The sequence below is a fragment of the Loxodonta africana genome, chromosome 2 (genome assembly GCF_030014295.1).
Source record: "Loxodonta africana isolate mLoxAfr1 chromosome 2, mLoxAfr1.hap2, whole genome shotgun sequence".
Classification (NCBI taxonomy): domain Eukaryota; kingdom Metazoa; phylum Chordata; class Mammalia; order Proboscidea; family Elephantidae; genus Loxodonta; species Loxodonta africana.
Window position 1 is genome coordinate 210,117,699 of NC_087343.1, and position 15,720 is coordinate 210,133,418.

Below are 15,720 nucleotides of genomic sequence, written 5' to 3' on the forward strand. Positions count from 1 at the left end.
CAGTTTCGCTACATGGGTGAAACGTGATGTCAACAGGTTTGGGTTTTGGTTTTATAATCTTGGTGTCTAGAATAGTGTCTTGTGTAAAAAAGAAAAAAACCCTATTGCCATCAATTTTGACTCGTAGTGATCCTATAGGACAGAGTAGAACTGCCTCATGGGGTTTCCAAGGAGCAGCTGGTGGATTCAAACTGCTGACTTTTGGTTAGCAGCCTAACCTGTAACCACTGTGCCACCAGGGCTCTGTCTTGTGTATAAAACCCAAAAAACCCGTTGCGATCTAGTTGATTCCAACTTATAGCTACCCTATAGGACAGAGTAGAACTGCCCCATAGGGTTTCCAAGGAGCAGCTAGAGTCTTGTGTATAGTAGGTAGTTAAAAAACATTTGAATGAAGAGGAGTGTCTGTTACCATTAAAATATGCATACTCTTTTATGTACTAAGCAGCCCAAATCCTGGGCATCTTACCCTATAGCTATAAAAGCAGGAGAATTCAGAGGTGGGTACAAGAATCATTATTGTAGTATTGCTTATAATGGCTAAAACTGGAAACAGGTGAATGTTCCTTAGTAAGGGAGTGGCAGTTTGGAGGGAAGAGATGATGGTAAGTATCTTATTTCTCTAGTTCTGCTGTAAAAGAATACCACAAGTGGGTCATTTTAACAAACAAATTTATTTTCTCAGTATTTAGGGGGCTATAAGTGTAATTTCAGGGCACGGGCTTCTAGGGGAATGCTTTCTTTCATTGTCCATTCTTGGGGAATATCTTTGTCTCAGCTTCTGTGACCTTGATCTGTACGTGGCATCTATCTTTCCCACATTTGTGCTTGTTTTTGTCTGTGTCTAATCTGCTCTTTTTATATCTTAAAAATTGTTAGGTTTAAGATATACGATTCACTGATAACGGCCTCACTAACATAACAAAACCCTATTCCCAAATGGGATTACATCCACAGGTATAGGAGTTAGGATTTAACATGCATTTGCGGGGGTGGACACAGTTCAATCTGTAACACAAAAAAGTGAGAAAGGATTATGTTAAAAAAAAAAGACCATTAAAAAAAACCCAGCAAGTACATGCTTCCTTTGCATGTGAGTGGGCGTGAGTATGTGTAACTGTGTTCATGAAAGCATGATCACTGACATGTTAATGAGGCATCTCTAGCGTGGTGAGATTAAGGTGATATTCACTTTCTTCAACTTTTATGTATTAATTTTTTGCAGTAAGCATATATTTTTAAAATCAAGATAAAAAGCAATTTGCTTTGTGGAGGGAGAAAAAAGAGCATCCACTTTTGCTTCCTTTCTTTCTGTAATACTTGGGTAATTTCATGTTTACGCGTTCCAAAAGGCAATACATATATCTGAGAATCAGATTTAATCATTATGGTTAGAGAAAGGAGTATTCTCCCACTATAAATTAAATGGCATAGTGGTTTCTTTATGTAGAAAACTGGAAAATGGGCAAGAGTGGATATGGGTAACTATTTAGAGGCAATTGCGGTCTCTGGGTGAGAGGTAATGATGGCACCAGTAGAGATGAAGAGGCCCAGACAGATTGGCAAGATATTTAGGAGATAGAATTGATAGGACTTGGGTACTTGGGGTATAGGAGGTGAAGAAGAGGGAATCAGAGTTGACAGATCTCTGTCATATTGTCGTATGTATTGAAATACTTTTCCTAGGTTACTTGTAGTTTTTTTTTAATGGTCTTTTTATAGCCTATTTTTGATATTTGGAAGTTCTTATCTTTCAGTTCTTTAATGACTGCTGTGGTTTAGAGTTTGGCTGCTAACCAAAAAGTTAGCAGTTCGAATCTACCAGCTGCACCTTGCAAATCTTATGGAGCAGTTCTGCCTTGTTCAGTAGGGTCACTATGAGTCGGTATTGACTCCACAGCAACAGTTTTGGTTTATAGGGTCACAGACCCTGGTGGTGTAGCAGTTAAGTGCTACGGCTGCTAACCAAAGGGTTGGCAGTTCGAATCTGCCAGGTGCTCCTTGGAAACTCTTATGAGGCAGTTCTACTCTGTCCTATAGGGTTGTCAGGAGTTGGAATCGACTCGGTGGCACTGGGTTTGGTTTTGGTTTTTATGAATTGAAATCGACTTGATGGCACACCACAACAGGTTTCATATCTTGTAAGGATTTTTTCATCCTGAGATTATAAAAATGTCCCCCATGTTTTTTTTCTAGTTCTGATAGTTTAATTTTTTCATATTTATATCTTTGGCCTCTGGAATTTATGTGTAAAAGAGCAATGTAGGGACTCAACTTTTTTCCAAAAAACCGAGGTGGCTATCCCCGATTTTTACCTGTTTTGATGCTAGCTGTAGAACATAATGATATCCTGTGCGCGACTATTAAAAAGAGTTAGGACTTAGGCAATTTGAAGAGTTATAGGCACATCAGGTTCAGATTTTATAGGTACTTGGTTATCAATTTATAAATATATTTGGGATCAGTGTTACGTATTGTAAATATTTTTGAAAGTTTTGGTATAATTAGTTTGAGGTATAGATTTAAAAAAGGTTCTTCAATCAGTTTGTTCTGGTTCAAACTCCTGCTGAGACTTTGCATTTCTAACAAGCTCCTGGTGATGCTAATGCTGCTGGTCAGGGACCAGTTCTGAGAACCACTAGTAGAGCAGTGGTTTTCAGAATTGACCATACGTAAGAATTACGTGTGCAAAGACCTGGTGCTGGAAAACCGGAAGGGAAGAACACACTCAGCATTTCACAAACTGAAAGAATTGAAGAAAAAATCCAAGCCTCAGGTTGCAATATTGAAGGATTCTACAGGGAAAACATTAAATGACACAGGAAGCATCAAAAGCAGCTGGAAGGACTACAGAGTGTCACTGTACCAAAGAGAACTGGTGGACGTTCAACCATTTCAGGAGGTAGCATATGATCACGAACCAATGGTACTGAAGGAAGAAGCCCAAGATCCATTGAAGGCATTGGTGAAAAACAAGGCTCCAGGAATCGACGGAATACCGATTGAGATGTTTCAACAAACGAATACGGCACTGGAAGTGCTCACTCATCTGTGCCAAGAAATTTGGAAGACAGCTACCTGGCCAACTGACTTGAAGAAATCCGTGTTTATGCTATTCCAAGAAAGCTGATCCAACCGAATGTGCAGATTATTGAACAACATCATTAATATTACACACAAGTAAAATTTTGCTGAAGATCATTCAAAAGCAGCTGCAGCAGTATATCAGCAGGGAACTGCCAGAAGTTCAAGCTGAAATCAGAAGAGAACGTGGAGCCAGGTATATCAATGCTGATGTCAGATGGATCCTGGCTGAAAGCAGAAAATACCAAAAGATGTTTACCTGTGTTTTACTGACTACACAAAGGCATTCAGCTGTGTGGATCATACAAGTCATGGACAACATTGCAAAGAATGGGAATTCCAGAACACTTAACTGTGCTCATGAGGAACCTATACATAGACCAATGGGCAGTCGTTCGAACAGAACAAGGGGATACTGCTTGGTTTAAAGTCAGAAAAGGTGTGCGTCAGTGTTGTATCCTTTTACCATGCTTATTCAGTCTGTATGCCGAGCAAATATTTCGAGAAGCTGGACTGTGAAGTTGAACGGGGCATCAGGATTAGAGGAAAACTTATTAACAACCTGTGTTGTGCAGATGACACAACCTTGCTTGCTGAAAGTGAAAAGGCCTTGAAGTACTTACTGATGAAGACCAAAGACCACAGCCTTCAGTATGGATTACACCTCAACATAAAGAAAACAAAAATCCTCACAACTGGACCAATAAGCAACGTCATGATAAACAGAGAAAAGATTGATATTGTTAAGGATTTCATTTTGCTTGCTTGCACAGTCAGCACCTATGGAAGTAACAGTCAAGAGATCATAAAACGCGTTGCATTGGGCAAATCTGCTGCAGAAGATCTCTTTTAAGTGTTAAATAGCAAAGGTGTCACCTTGAAGACTAAGGTGCGCCTGACCCAAGCCATGGTGTTTTCATCCACCTCATATGTGTGCAAAAGCTCGATGATGAATAAGGAAGACTGAAGAAGAATTGATGCCTCTGAGTTATGGTGTTGGTGAAGAACATTGAATATACAATGGACTGCCAGAAGAATGAACAAATCTGTCTTGGAAGAAGTTCATCCAGAATGCTCCTTCGAAGCAAGGCTGGCGAGACTATGTCTCACATACTTTGGACATGTGGTGAGGAGATACCAGTCCCTGGAGAAGGACATCATGCTTGGTACAGTAGAGAGTCAGTGAAAAAGAGGAAGACCCTCAATAAGATGGATTGACATAGTGGCTGCAACAATTGGTGCAAGCATAACAACGATTGTGGGCATGGTGCAGGACCGGGCAGTGTTCCGTTCTGTTGTACATGGGGTAGCTGTGGTCTGAACCGACTCCCCGGCACCTAACAACAACTAACAGCAAGAATCACCTGAGGATCTTGTTAAAATTTAGATTCTCTTTCAGTACATGTGGGGTGGAAATGCAAATTCTCAGTAGGGGTTTGAGCTGGAACATCTGGTTCGAAGCCCTGTTTCAACATGCCTGTGTTGTTTTGTGTCTGTCAGTAAACTAGAACTCGCTTTCATATATTGTATTCTGCAACTCGAAGCTGGAACCAGCTTTCATATATTGTATTTTGTGTCTGTAAGTTTTTTTAGATGAGGGCAGTGGTGATTCTGTGGTAGAATTCTTACCTTCTATGGGGAAGGCCAGGTTTGATTTGTGGCCAGTGCGCTTCTCGTGTAGCCGTTGATGTCTGTCAGTGGAGGCTTGTTTGTCGCTATGATACTAAACGGTTTTCAGTGGTGCGTCCAGACTAAGATGCATTAGGAAGAAAGGCCTGGCGACCTTCTGAAAACCAGCCAGTGAAAGCCCAATCTGTAACAGATCCTGAGGTAGTGCAGGACCGGTATAGGTTCCATTGTGCATGGGGTCGCCATGAGTTGGGTGCTGACTCTCCGCGGTACTAACAGCGACAGTGTTCACAGTAGAGATGAATTAACTCATAAATATATTTTTGTTTTTATTTGTGGTAAAGAGAAATAAGTATTTCTTAGAGACTTGATCTTATTGCTGGCTGGGAGCTGGCTCTACTGCCTTCCTGATTTGTTATGGGAGGTCTGCCGTTAGGGAAGGTAAGCATCTGTTTTAGGCTTGCAGTCCGGCTCTCCACACACATCATCCTGGTTCGGCAAGAACCATGGCTCTTCATTTCTCAACAGAGAGCAGATGGAATCTCCATTTTTCTGGATCTCCGTATATCTCTGAGGTGTCAGAGAATTGGGCATAATATATTTTAATGTTTTATCTAGTTCTCTTGAGAAATAAATGAAGTAGGTCATCCTAAGTCACTCCATTTCTTGAGGCATAGTTTAACATTCAGTTTTTGAATTGTGGCATCCGAGATCCTTGGTGAATGTGCAGAACCAACTTTGTGGCATTCTCTTGTGTTCCTCCTGGCTGCCCAGAAGTGCTGTATCTAAACCTATCCCCTCTCTGCCCTGCACCCCCTTCCTATTCTTGCCAGAGCACCTTATCCTTGAGTTTAGGATCTTAGTGAGCCAAGTGCTACTTGAAAGGGCTATGCCATGATTCACATGTGAGCACTGGCTTATGTTAAGCCATAACCCACTGCCATCGAGTTGGTTCCGACTCATAGGGCCCTATAGGAGGACAGAGTAGATCTGCCCACGGAGTTTCCAAGGCCAAAATCTTTATAGAAGCAGACTGCTGCATCTTTCTCCCTCAGAGGGCTGGTGAGGTCAAACTGCCAACCTTTTGGTTGGCAGCTGAATGCTTTAACCACTGCGCCTGTAGGGCTCTTTAAGTTAAGCCATAGGGAAGCCCAGTTTAAAATTTAACTAACATTATGAAAATTGTCATTGAAGAGTCGGGTAATCAGTCTTTGAATTACTCAAGCAACCTACCTGGAGCTTTGAAAATTCGAAGGAGTTTGTAAAATTCCTCAAATCAGTTCATTAAAATCAGTCTGTTACCAAGACATGTGATGAAATATCTTCCCTTTGCCAGTAATTCCTTGGTAATGTGATTGTCCAAGGTAAACAGACATAAAAACTAGAAAACAAAAAACTAAGCATCCTGGGTCATGTGTTCCAGACTCAGATTATGCAGTTAGCATTGCTAGGGAAGATTATCAGGTCATTTTGCTGCCCTTAATCATGAACTTTTCCAAGTAGAAGTGCTTACCTAAGGTCGAGAGAATCCTTCCCTTTTTTCACAAGTGGAAAATTCACCATGCATTTTATCTTGGATATTGTTTCATGTCAGTCATAAGCAGAAGATGAATCTTTCATTCATTCTTTCCATAAGCAAAATTGAACTTCTTGATGACTACGTTAGTGTTAATCAAAACTTTGATTGTGTTGGGAATTTAAAAAATTTCACTTCCTTATGGATTTTGTGATTTCATTTAATAATGAATAGATACAGTATTTTTATGAACATTACTTAAAAATTTTGTGTTTAATTTTTTTGTGATCTAAATGATTTTTGATGTTTATTTTTCAGGAATTACCCAACTCTGTCTTTCTGGTGATGGAGGTAGGTAGTATAAAAGTTTCTGTTTAATTTATAGTATTTGCCGCATAATGGTGTTTGGGCAAGATCCAACCGTATATACGTCCGTGGTCCCATAAGGTTATAACAGAGTTTAGAAATCCCAATGGGAGAATGGGACAGAGCGGTCATAACCAGATGTAAAGAACACAGCAGCTCTCCGCATGCAACACATGTATTTCATGTCTCTTGTACACAAAGCAGTTGTGCTGCCAGGTGTATAATGATACAGTAAATTGCAGAAGGAGGTTATTTGCCCCAGCAAATAATACGGTGTTTGCATGATGTCCAAATGACATAACGTCCTATTTCACAGAACATATCATGGACATTAAGTGATGCGTGACTGTATTTCAAATTTTTTGTGATTAATATGTACTTTAAAATTGACAGTAAGTTATTATTTGAAAACTTGAATTATAGTAAAATCAGTTAATGATTTAGACTTTATCCTAAATATAAAATTAAAATTTTTTGATCCTGTAATTCTTAAAATATTTTTTTAAGACTAGAGTTACATTATATAAAAATGTTTTTAAATTAAAATTAATGATAATCGATTGAATTAATCTTGAATCAGTGTGCTTATTTTAACTACTTTTTCTTTTTATATATATCAGTATTGCAATGGTGGAGACCTGGCAGATTATTTGCAAGGTAATTTTTTGTGTGTGTCAGTGTTCAGTAAGGATAGTACTGTAGTCTGTTTAATCCTGAGAGTTACTTCTGAAATAGGCTGCACCTGTTTCCTGCACTTGTATATAAGTAATTCAATAAATACTTGTTTATTTAACTTGAGGTCACTTTGTTGGCTACCTGTTTTTTGTTGTAGTTTTGTTCCAAACTTTACTTACGTGTAAGCACTTACCTTTATATGTGTCTCTCTCTGACAGTGTTTGAGAGATTGGTCTGCTCCTGAGGAGAGAAGAAACCAAATAGAATTTCCTTCAAAGAATTTAACTGAGTTATTATCAATGAACGTTTTAGTCTCTTTCATTTCTTTCAAAATAAAAAATCATAATGGAGGAATGTATCCAAGTATCTGCTTATTAATGTGAAAGTTTCTTGTAAATTAGGAAAAAAAAAAAAGCTATAAGAGATTTAAGGGTAACATGGAAATTGTTTCTTGGCACTATGGTAACATTTTAATACTAGATGGTGCTTGAAATTCTGTAGCCAAAATGCATACTTGTACAATATGAAGCGTTCAGATCGGTTTATCGCTCCAAAGCATTATGATGCTGGTGAGGCCAGTATTTACTTGTTCACCTCCTAAAGATGCAGGGAAAACGTACAAAAGATAGCAGAAGGTTAATGTACTCAGCCTCTAAATATCTCATACCAGTTGGTGGTCAGAGTACCTAAGACCTAAATAGAGCAATGTACAAGAGGTATGGAAAGTTTACAAAAGAGAAACAACATATTAAAAATGTTCAATTATGTACTAATTCATGGAATGCTATGAAAAATGAGATACTTAAAAAAAAATCTTCAAGATATATAATATTGCAGACATTTAAAGGAGCCCTGGTGGTGTAGTGGTTAAGTGTTTGGCTGCTAACTGAAATGTTGGTGGTTTGAATGCACCAGCCACTCCTCGGGAGGAAGATGTGGCAGTCTGCTTCCGTGAAGATTTACAGCCTTGGAAACCCTAAAGCCTGTCCTGCTGTATCCTACAGGGCGTCTGCGAGTTGGAATCAACTCAACGGCAATGGGTTTTTAAAAATTTTTTTTTGGTTAAAGAGAATAATATAAAGAACAATGGTATACCCCACAGTTAAAACAATAACAAAACCAACAATGAAATTATAAATGCAGTCGGAGCTTTCTGTATGCAGTGCTTTTATATTTCACCCAGCTGAGATTCTTTTTTACAAATTTATCAACGTGGTGAAAAAAAAAATTTTTTTTTTTAATTGTTGTGCTCTAAGTGAAAGTTTACAATTCAAGTCAGTTTCTCATACAAAAACTTTTACACACATTGTTTTGTTATGTGAGCCTAGTTGCTCTTTCTACAATGTGACAGCATACTCCTCCTCTCCACCATGTATTTCCTGTGTCCATTCAGCCAGCTCCTGTCCCCCTTTGCCTTCTCATCTGGCCGTCACAAAGGAGCAGTCCATGTACTCTCGTGTCTACTTAAGCTGAGAAGCACACTACACACCAGTATCATTTTATGTCTTATAGTCCAGTCGAATCTTTGTTTGAAGAGTTGGCTTTGGGAATGGTTTTAGTTTTCGGCCAACAGAGAGTCCAGGGACCATGACCTCTGGGGTCCCTCCAGTCTCCATCAGACCATTACGTCTGGTCTTTTTACTAGAATTTGAGGTCTGTATACCATTTTTCTCCTGCTCCATCAGGGATTCTCTGTTGTGTTCCCTATCAGGATGGTCATTGTTGGTAGCTGGGCACCATGTAGTTCTTCTGGTCTCATGCTGATGGAGTCTCTGGTGTATGTGGCCCTTTTTGTCTGTTGGCTTATATCTTCCTTGTGTCTTTGGTGTTCTTCTTTCTCCTTTGTTCCAGGTAGGTTAAGACAAATTGACGCATCTTAGATGACCGCTTGCTAGTTTTTAAGACCCCGGATGGCACTCAACAAAGTGGGATGCAGAATGTTTTCTTAAAACTTTTTGTTATGCCAGTTGACCTAGATGCCCCTGGAAACCATGGTCCCCAGGCCCCCGCCCCTGCTACTCTGTTCCTCAAAGTGTTTGGTTGTATTCAGGAAACTTGTTAGCTTTTGGTTTAGTCCAGTTGTGCTGACATCCCCTGTATTGTGTGTTGTCCTTCCCTTCATCTAAGATAATTCTTCTCTACTATCTAATTCGTGAATACCCCTTCCCTCCCTCCCCACCCTTGTAACAATCAAAAAATGTTTTCTGCTGTGTTTAAACCTTTCCTTGAGTTCTTATAATAGTGGTTTCATACAATATTTGCCGTTTTGCGACTAACTAATTTCATTCAGCATAACGCTGTCCAGATTCCTCCATGTTATGAAATGTTTCACGGATTCATCCTTGTTCTTTATCGTTGTGTAGTATTCCATTCTGTGAATATACCATAATTTGTTTATCCATTCATCCATTGATGGGTACCTTGGTTGTTTCCATCTTTTTGCTATTGTAAACAGTGCTACAAGGAACATGGGTGCACATATATCTATTTTTATGACAGCTCTTATTTCTCTACGATATATTCCAAGGAATGGGATTGCTGGATCATGTGGTACTTCTATTTCTAGCTTTTTAAGGAAGCAACAAATTGATTTCCAAAGTGGTTGTGCCATTTTACCTTCCCACCAGCAGTGTATAAGTGTTCTAGCCTCTCCACAACCTCTCCAACATTTATTATTTTGTTTTTTGTATTGAATGCCAGCCTTGTTGGTGTGAGATGGTATCTCATTGCAGTTTTGATTTGCACTTCTCTAATAGATAATGATTGTGAGCATTTCCTCATGTATCTGTTAGCTACCTGAATGTCTTCTTTCATGAAGTGCCTGTTCGTATCCTTTTGCCCACTTTTTAATTGCATTATTTGTTTTCTTGTTGCTGAGGTTTTGCAGCATCTTGTAGATTTTAGAGATTAGATGCTCATCAGATTTGTCTTAGCCAGAAAATTTTTTTTACCAATCTGTAGGCTTTTTATTTTTTTTGGTCTAGTCTTTGGATGAGATAAGTGTTTGCGTCTTAGGAGCTCCCAGTTATCTAGTTTTTCTTTTGGTGTTTGTGCGTTGTTAGTAATGTTTTGTATACTGTTTATTGCCATGTATTAGGGCTCCTAGTGTTGTCCCTATTTTTTCTTCAATGATCTTTATCATTGATCTCTGTCACTTTAGATTTTATATTTAGGTCTTTGATCCATTTTGAGTTAGTTTTTGTGCATGGTGTGAGGTATGGGTCTTGTTTCCTTTTTTTTGCAGATGGATATCCAGTTATGCCAGCACTATTTGTTAAAGAGACTGTCTTTTCCCATTTAACGGACGTTGGGCCTTTGTTAAACATCAGCTGCTCATAGGTGGATGAATTTATGTCGGGATTCTCAATTCTGTTCCCTTGGTCTGTGTATCTGTTGGTTTTGACTACGATAGCTATATAATAAGTTCTAAAATCAGGCAGTGTGAGGCCTCCCGCTTTGTACTTCTTTTTCAATAATCTTTTACTTATCCAGGGCCTCTTCCCTTTCCATATGAAGCTGGTGATTTGTTTCTCCATCTCATTACAAAATGTTGTTGGAATTTGCATCGGGATTGCATTGTATCCATAGATCACTTTGGGTAGAGGAGACATTTTCACAATGTTGGGTCTTCTGTCCATGAGCAAGGTATGTTTTTCCACCTAACGTAGGTCTCTTGGTTTCTTGCAGTACCGTCTTGTAGTTTTCTTTGTCTAGGTCTTTCAACATCTTGGGTTACATTTATTCCTAAGTATTTTGTCTTCATGGGAGCTATTATAGGTGGCATTGATGTGGTGATTTCCTCTTCAGAGTTCTGTTTGGTTGGTGTAGAGGAGATCCAGCTACCTTTTTGTTTATTTTGTATCCTGATACTTTACTGAAGTCTTCGATTAGTTCCAGTAGTTTTCGTGTGGATTCCTTTAGGGTTTTCTGTGTATAAGATCATACCCAGTGAAAAAAACCCAGTGCCATCGAGTCGATTCCGACTCATAGCGACCCTATAGGACAGAGTAGAACTGCCCCATAGAGTTTCCAAGGAGCGCCTGGTGGTTTTGAACTGCTGACCCTTTGGTTAGCAGCCATAGCACTTAACCACTACGCCACCAGGGTTTCCTATAAGATCATATCATCTGCAAATAGAGATACTGTTACTTCTTCCTTACCAATTTGGATACCCTTTATTTCTTTTTGTAGCCTAATTGCTCTGTCTAGGAACTCCAGCACAATGTTGAATAAGAGTGGTGGTAAAGGGCATCCTTGTCTGGTTCCTGTTCTCGAGGGGAATGCTTTCAGACTCTCTCCATTTATGATGTTATTGGCTGTTGGCTTTGTGTAAATGCCCATTATTTTGTTGAGAAATTTCCCTTCTGTTGCTATTTTGCTGAGAGTTTTTATCATCAAATGCCTTTTCTGCATCGATTGATAAGATCATGCGGTTCTTGCCTTTTGTTTTATTTACGTGATGGATTATATTGATTGTTTTTCTAATGTTGAACCTTCCCTGCATACCTGGTATGAACCCCACTTGGCCATGGTGAATTATTTTTTGATATGTTGTTGAATTCTATTGGCTAGAATTTTGTTGAGCATTTTCGTGTCTAAGTTCATGGGTGATACTGGTCTGTAGTTTTCTTTTTTTTGTGGTGTCTTTACCTGGTTTTAGTATTAGGGTTATGCTGGCTTCCTAGAATGAGTTTGGGAGTATTCCATCCTTTTCCATAATCTGAAATACCTTTAGTAGTAGTGGTGTTAACTCTTTTCTGACAGTTTGGTAGAATTTTCCAGTGAAGCTGTCAGGCCCAGGGCTTTTTTTTTTGTTGGGAGTTTTTAAATTACCTTTTGAGTCTCTTCTTTTGTTAAAGGTCTATTTAGTTGTTCTATCTCTGTGTTAGTTTAGGTAGGTAGTGTGTTTCTAGAAATTTGTCCATTTCCCCTAGGTTTTCAAATATGCTAGAGTACCATTTTTTATAGTATTCTGTTATGATTATTTTAATTTCATTTGGGTCTGTTGTGGTATCATCCATCTCATTTCTTATTCGTGTTATTTGTTTCCTGTCCTGTTTTTCTTTTGTCAGTTTGGCCAGTGGTTTATCAATTTTGTTAATCTTTTCAGAGAACCAGCTTTTGGTCTTGTTAACTCTTTCAGTTGTTTTTCTGTTCTCTGTTTCATTTAATTCTGCTCTAGTTTTATTTGCTTTCTTCTAGTGCTAGAGGGCTTCTTTTGCTGTTCTCTTTCTGTTTGTTGAATTTGTAGGGTTACTGTTTTGATATTGGCCCTTTCTTTCTGGATGTGTGCATTCATTGCTATAAATTGACCTCTGAGCATTGCTTTTGCTGTGTCCCCAAAATTCTGGTAGAAAGTGTTTTCATTCTCATTTGATTCTGTGAATGTCTTTATTCCGTCCTTAATTTCTTGTATAACGAGGTAGTTTTTGAGCAAGGTGTTGTTCGGTTTCCATGTGTTTGATTTTTTTCCCTTGCTTTTTCTGTTACTGATTTCTACTTTTGTGGCTTTATGGTCAGAAAAGATGCTTTGTAATATTTCGATGTTTTGGATTCTCTTAAGGCTTGCTTTATGTCCTGTGTGGTCTGGAGTATGTTCCGTGTGCGATGGAAAAGAATGTATGCTTGGGTGCTGTTGGATGGAGTGTTCTTTATATGTCTTTGAGGTCAAGTTGGTTGATTGTAGCATTTAGATCTTCTGTGTCTGTATCGAGGTTCTTTGTGGCTGTTATGTCCTTCACTGAAAGTGGTGTGTTGAAGTCTCCTACTGTTATTGTGAAGCTGTTTCTCTGTTCAATGCTCTTAGAGTTTATCCTATGTATTTTGGATCCCTGTTGTTGGGTGTATAAATATTTATTGTTATATCCTTCTGGTGTATTGACCCTTTAACCATTATATAGTGTCCTTCCTTATCCTTTGTGGTGGATTTTACTTTAAAGTCTGTTTTGTTAGAAATTAATACTGCCACTCCTGCTTTTTTCTGTTTGTTGTTTTCTTGATAAATTTTTCATCCTTTGAGCTTTAGATTGTCTTTGAGTCTGTGTGTCTCTTGTAGGCAGCGTATAGACAGATAATTTTTTTTTCTCTTAACCCATTCTACCACTCCATGTCTCCCTATTGGTGCATTTAGTCCATTGACATTCAGTGCAATTATTGATAGGTATGAGTTTAGTGCTGTCATTTTGATGTCTTTTTTTGTGTGTTGTTGACTTTTTTCACTTAATTTTCTGTGCTGAATTGTTTTTCTTTATATTTTGCTTTTTTCTCTTTCATTGTTGTTGCTTTTGTATTTGCTGAGTCTTTATGTTTTTGTTTTTTATTTTGATGTGTAGGATTGTTAGTTTCCTTTGTTGTTACCTTAATATTTACTATTTTTGTACATTTAAACTGAACTTTTATTTCTTTGTATCACCTTGACTCCCTCTCCATATGAAAGATCTATGACTACATTTTTTAGTCCCTCTTTTTTGATTTAATGTTGTCATCTTCTACGTAATGACGTCTCTGTTTCCCTGTCTTGAGCGTTTTAGCTTTGATATATTTTTGAGATTTCCATATCTGGGGTGATATCTGATTGCACTGTCCTTTGTTCTAGTCTTGGGATGTTATCTGATGTTATTGATTTTCTAACTGGAGGACTACCTTTAGTATTTCTTGTAACTTTGGTTTGGTTTTTGCAAATTCCCTAAACTTCTGTTTATCTGGAAATGTCCTAATGTCACCTTCATATACAAGAGACAGCTTTGCTGGGTATGTGCTTCTTGGCTGGCATTTTTTTTCCCTTTAAGGCTTTATCATTGCCTTCATGCCTGCATGGTTTCTGCTGAGTAATCCAAGCTTAGTCTTATTGACTCTCCTTTGTAGGTGAAAAAAAAAAAAAAAAAAAAAAATCCCTAGACGCTCTTAAAATTCTTTATCTTTTTTTGGCAAGTTTGATTATAATATATCTTGGTCATTTTCTTTTGGGATCTACCTCGTGTGGGGTTTGATGAGCATCTTGAATAGATATCTTCTCATCTTTTATGATATCAGGGAAGTTTTCTGCCAACAATTCTCTCTGTATTTTCTGTTATCTGCCTGCCTGCCCAGTACTCCAGTCACTCGTAGGTTATTTCTCTTGATAAAGTCCCACATAATTCTTAGGGTTTTTTTTTTTTTTTAATTCTTCTGTCTGATTTTTCCTCAGATATGCTGGTGTCAAGTGCTTTATATTCAGTCTCACTAATTTGGACTTTGATTTCCTCAATTCTGCTTTTGTGACTTTCTATTGAGTTGTCTCATTCTGAAATTTTACTGTTAATGTTCTGAATTTGCTCTCTCTATAGATTCTTGCAGAGTATTAAATTTGTCATGCTCTTCTCTAATCTTAATTTCCTCTAATGCTATGTCTGTGCATTCTTTGGCTTGTTCTGTGTTTTGCCTGATCGCCTTCCTGATCTGTTGAAGAGTTCTGTATATTAATTTTTTGTATTCTACCTCTGGTATTTCCAGGAAATTCTCTTCATCTAAAAGATTTCTTGATTCTTTGTTTTTTGAGCTTGCTGAAACCATTATGGTCTGCCTCTTTATGAGATTTGATATTGATTGTTGTCTCCGAGCCATCAATAAATTATTGTGTTTATTTATTTTATGTTTGCTTACTTTGTCCTGGCTTCTTGTTTGTTTTGATATGCCCAAATAGGCTGCTTAAGTGAGCTAGTTTGATTATTGGTGCCACTGAAGCTCTAACATCCTGTCACCAGGTAGATAGAGTTGTTACTAGGTATATGAGCCCAGGAATGCGTTTACTTTTCTTGTGTGGATTCAGCTTAGGTGTCCAGGTAGTTGGTCACAAAGTATGTGGTGCAGGCTCTTACCTACAGTCTTAGAGGGGCAGGCTGATGGGAATAGACACAGGTATTTGGCTGCAGTGGGGGATCACACACTGAGCAAGGCAGGGGACTGTTAACCACCCCTGAATGTATGTGAGGAAAGCGTGTCCTTGTTCCCTAGAGCGCCTGGGTGGGTAGTATTGCAGCTGGAGTTTGAGCACCCAGTGCTGTTGGCTGTGAAGCCTGGGAGGCACCACTTATTCTTAGACCCCTGTTGCAGGTGTCTAGGTTGTGTGGTTGGAGCCACCAGTCCTCAGGCCCCTGATGTGGTAGGTGAGGACACTGGTTAATAGGCAGAGTGGTGTCAGATGTCACAAACCTGCCTCTCCATTTATATAACTGAAACAGTTGAAGTTAGACTTCAGGTATATATCCTGTTGTACTGTGCTAATGAGGCCCTACGCCGTTCAAATGGGCCCACACAGGCCTGTGCAGGGTGAAAGGCATTCAAAGTCCATGGGCTGCTTATGCCTGTGCCCTGAGTCCCAGCTTAGGGGAGCCAGCAGGTTATTTTTTTCCCATGTGTTAATTTGTTCCTTCTCCAAGGTCAGGAGGATGGCTCGGGACGCAACAGGTCAT

The 15,720-nt window shown here is 38.7% G+C and overlaps 1 protein-coding gene across 10 annotated transcripts in view; it reads left to right on the top strand.

The window, feature by feature from the left end:
* ULK2 (unc-51 like autophagy activating kinase 2) overlaps nucleotides 1–15,720 on the top strand; it is a 178,814-nt gene that overhangs the window by 7,818 nt on the left and 155,276 nt on the right. For all 10 annotated transcript variants that reach the window (XR_010321043.1, XM_064279347.1, XM_064279349.1 and 7 more), the window contains 2 exons: nucleotides 6,548–6,580; nucleotides 7,216–7,252. Coding sequence is in view for 9 of the 10 variants with exons in the window: in XM_064279347.1 (XP_064135417.1) it covers nucleotides 6,548–6,580; nucleotides 7,216–7,252 (70 nt within the window). In the remaining variant the exon portion in view is untranslated. The remainder of the gene's footprint in view (nucleotides 1–6,547; nucleotides 6,581–7,215; nucleotides 7,253–15,720) is intronic.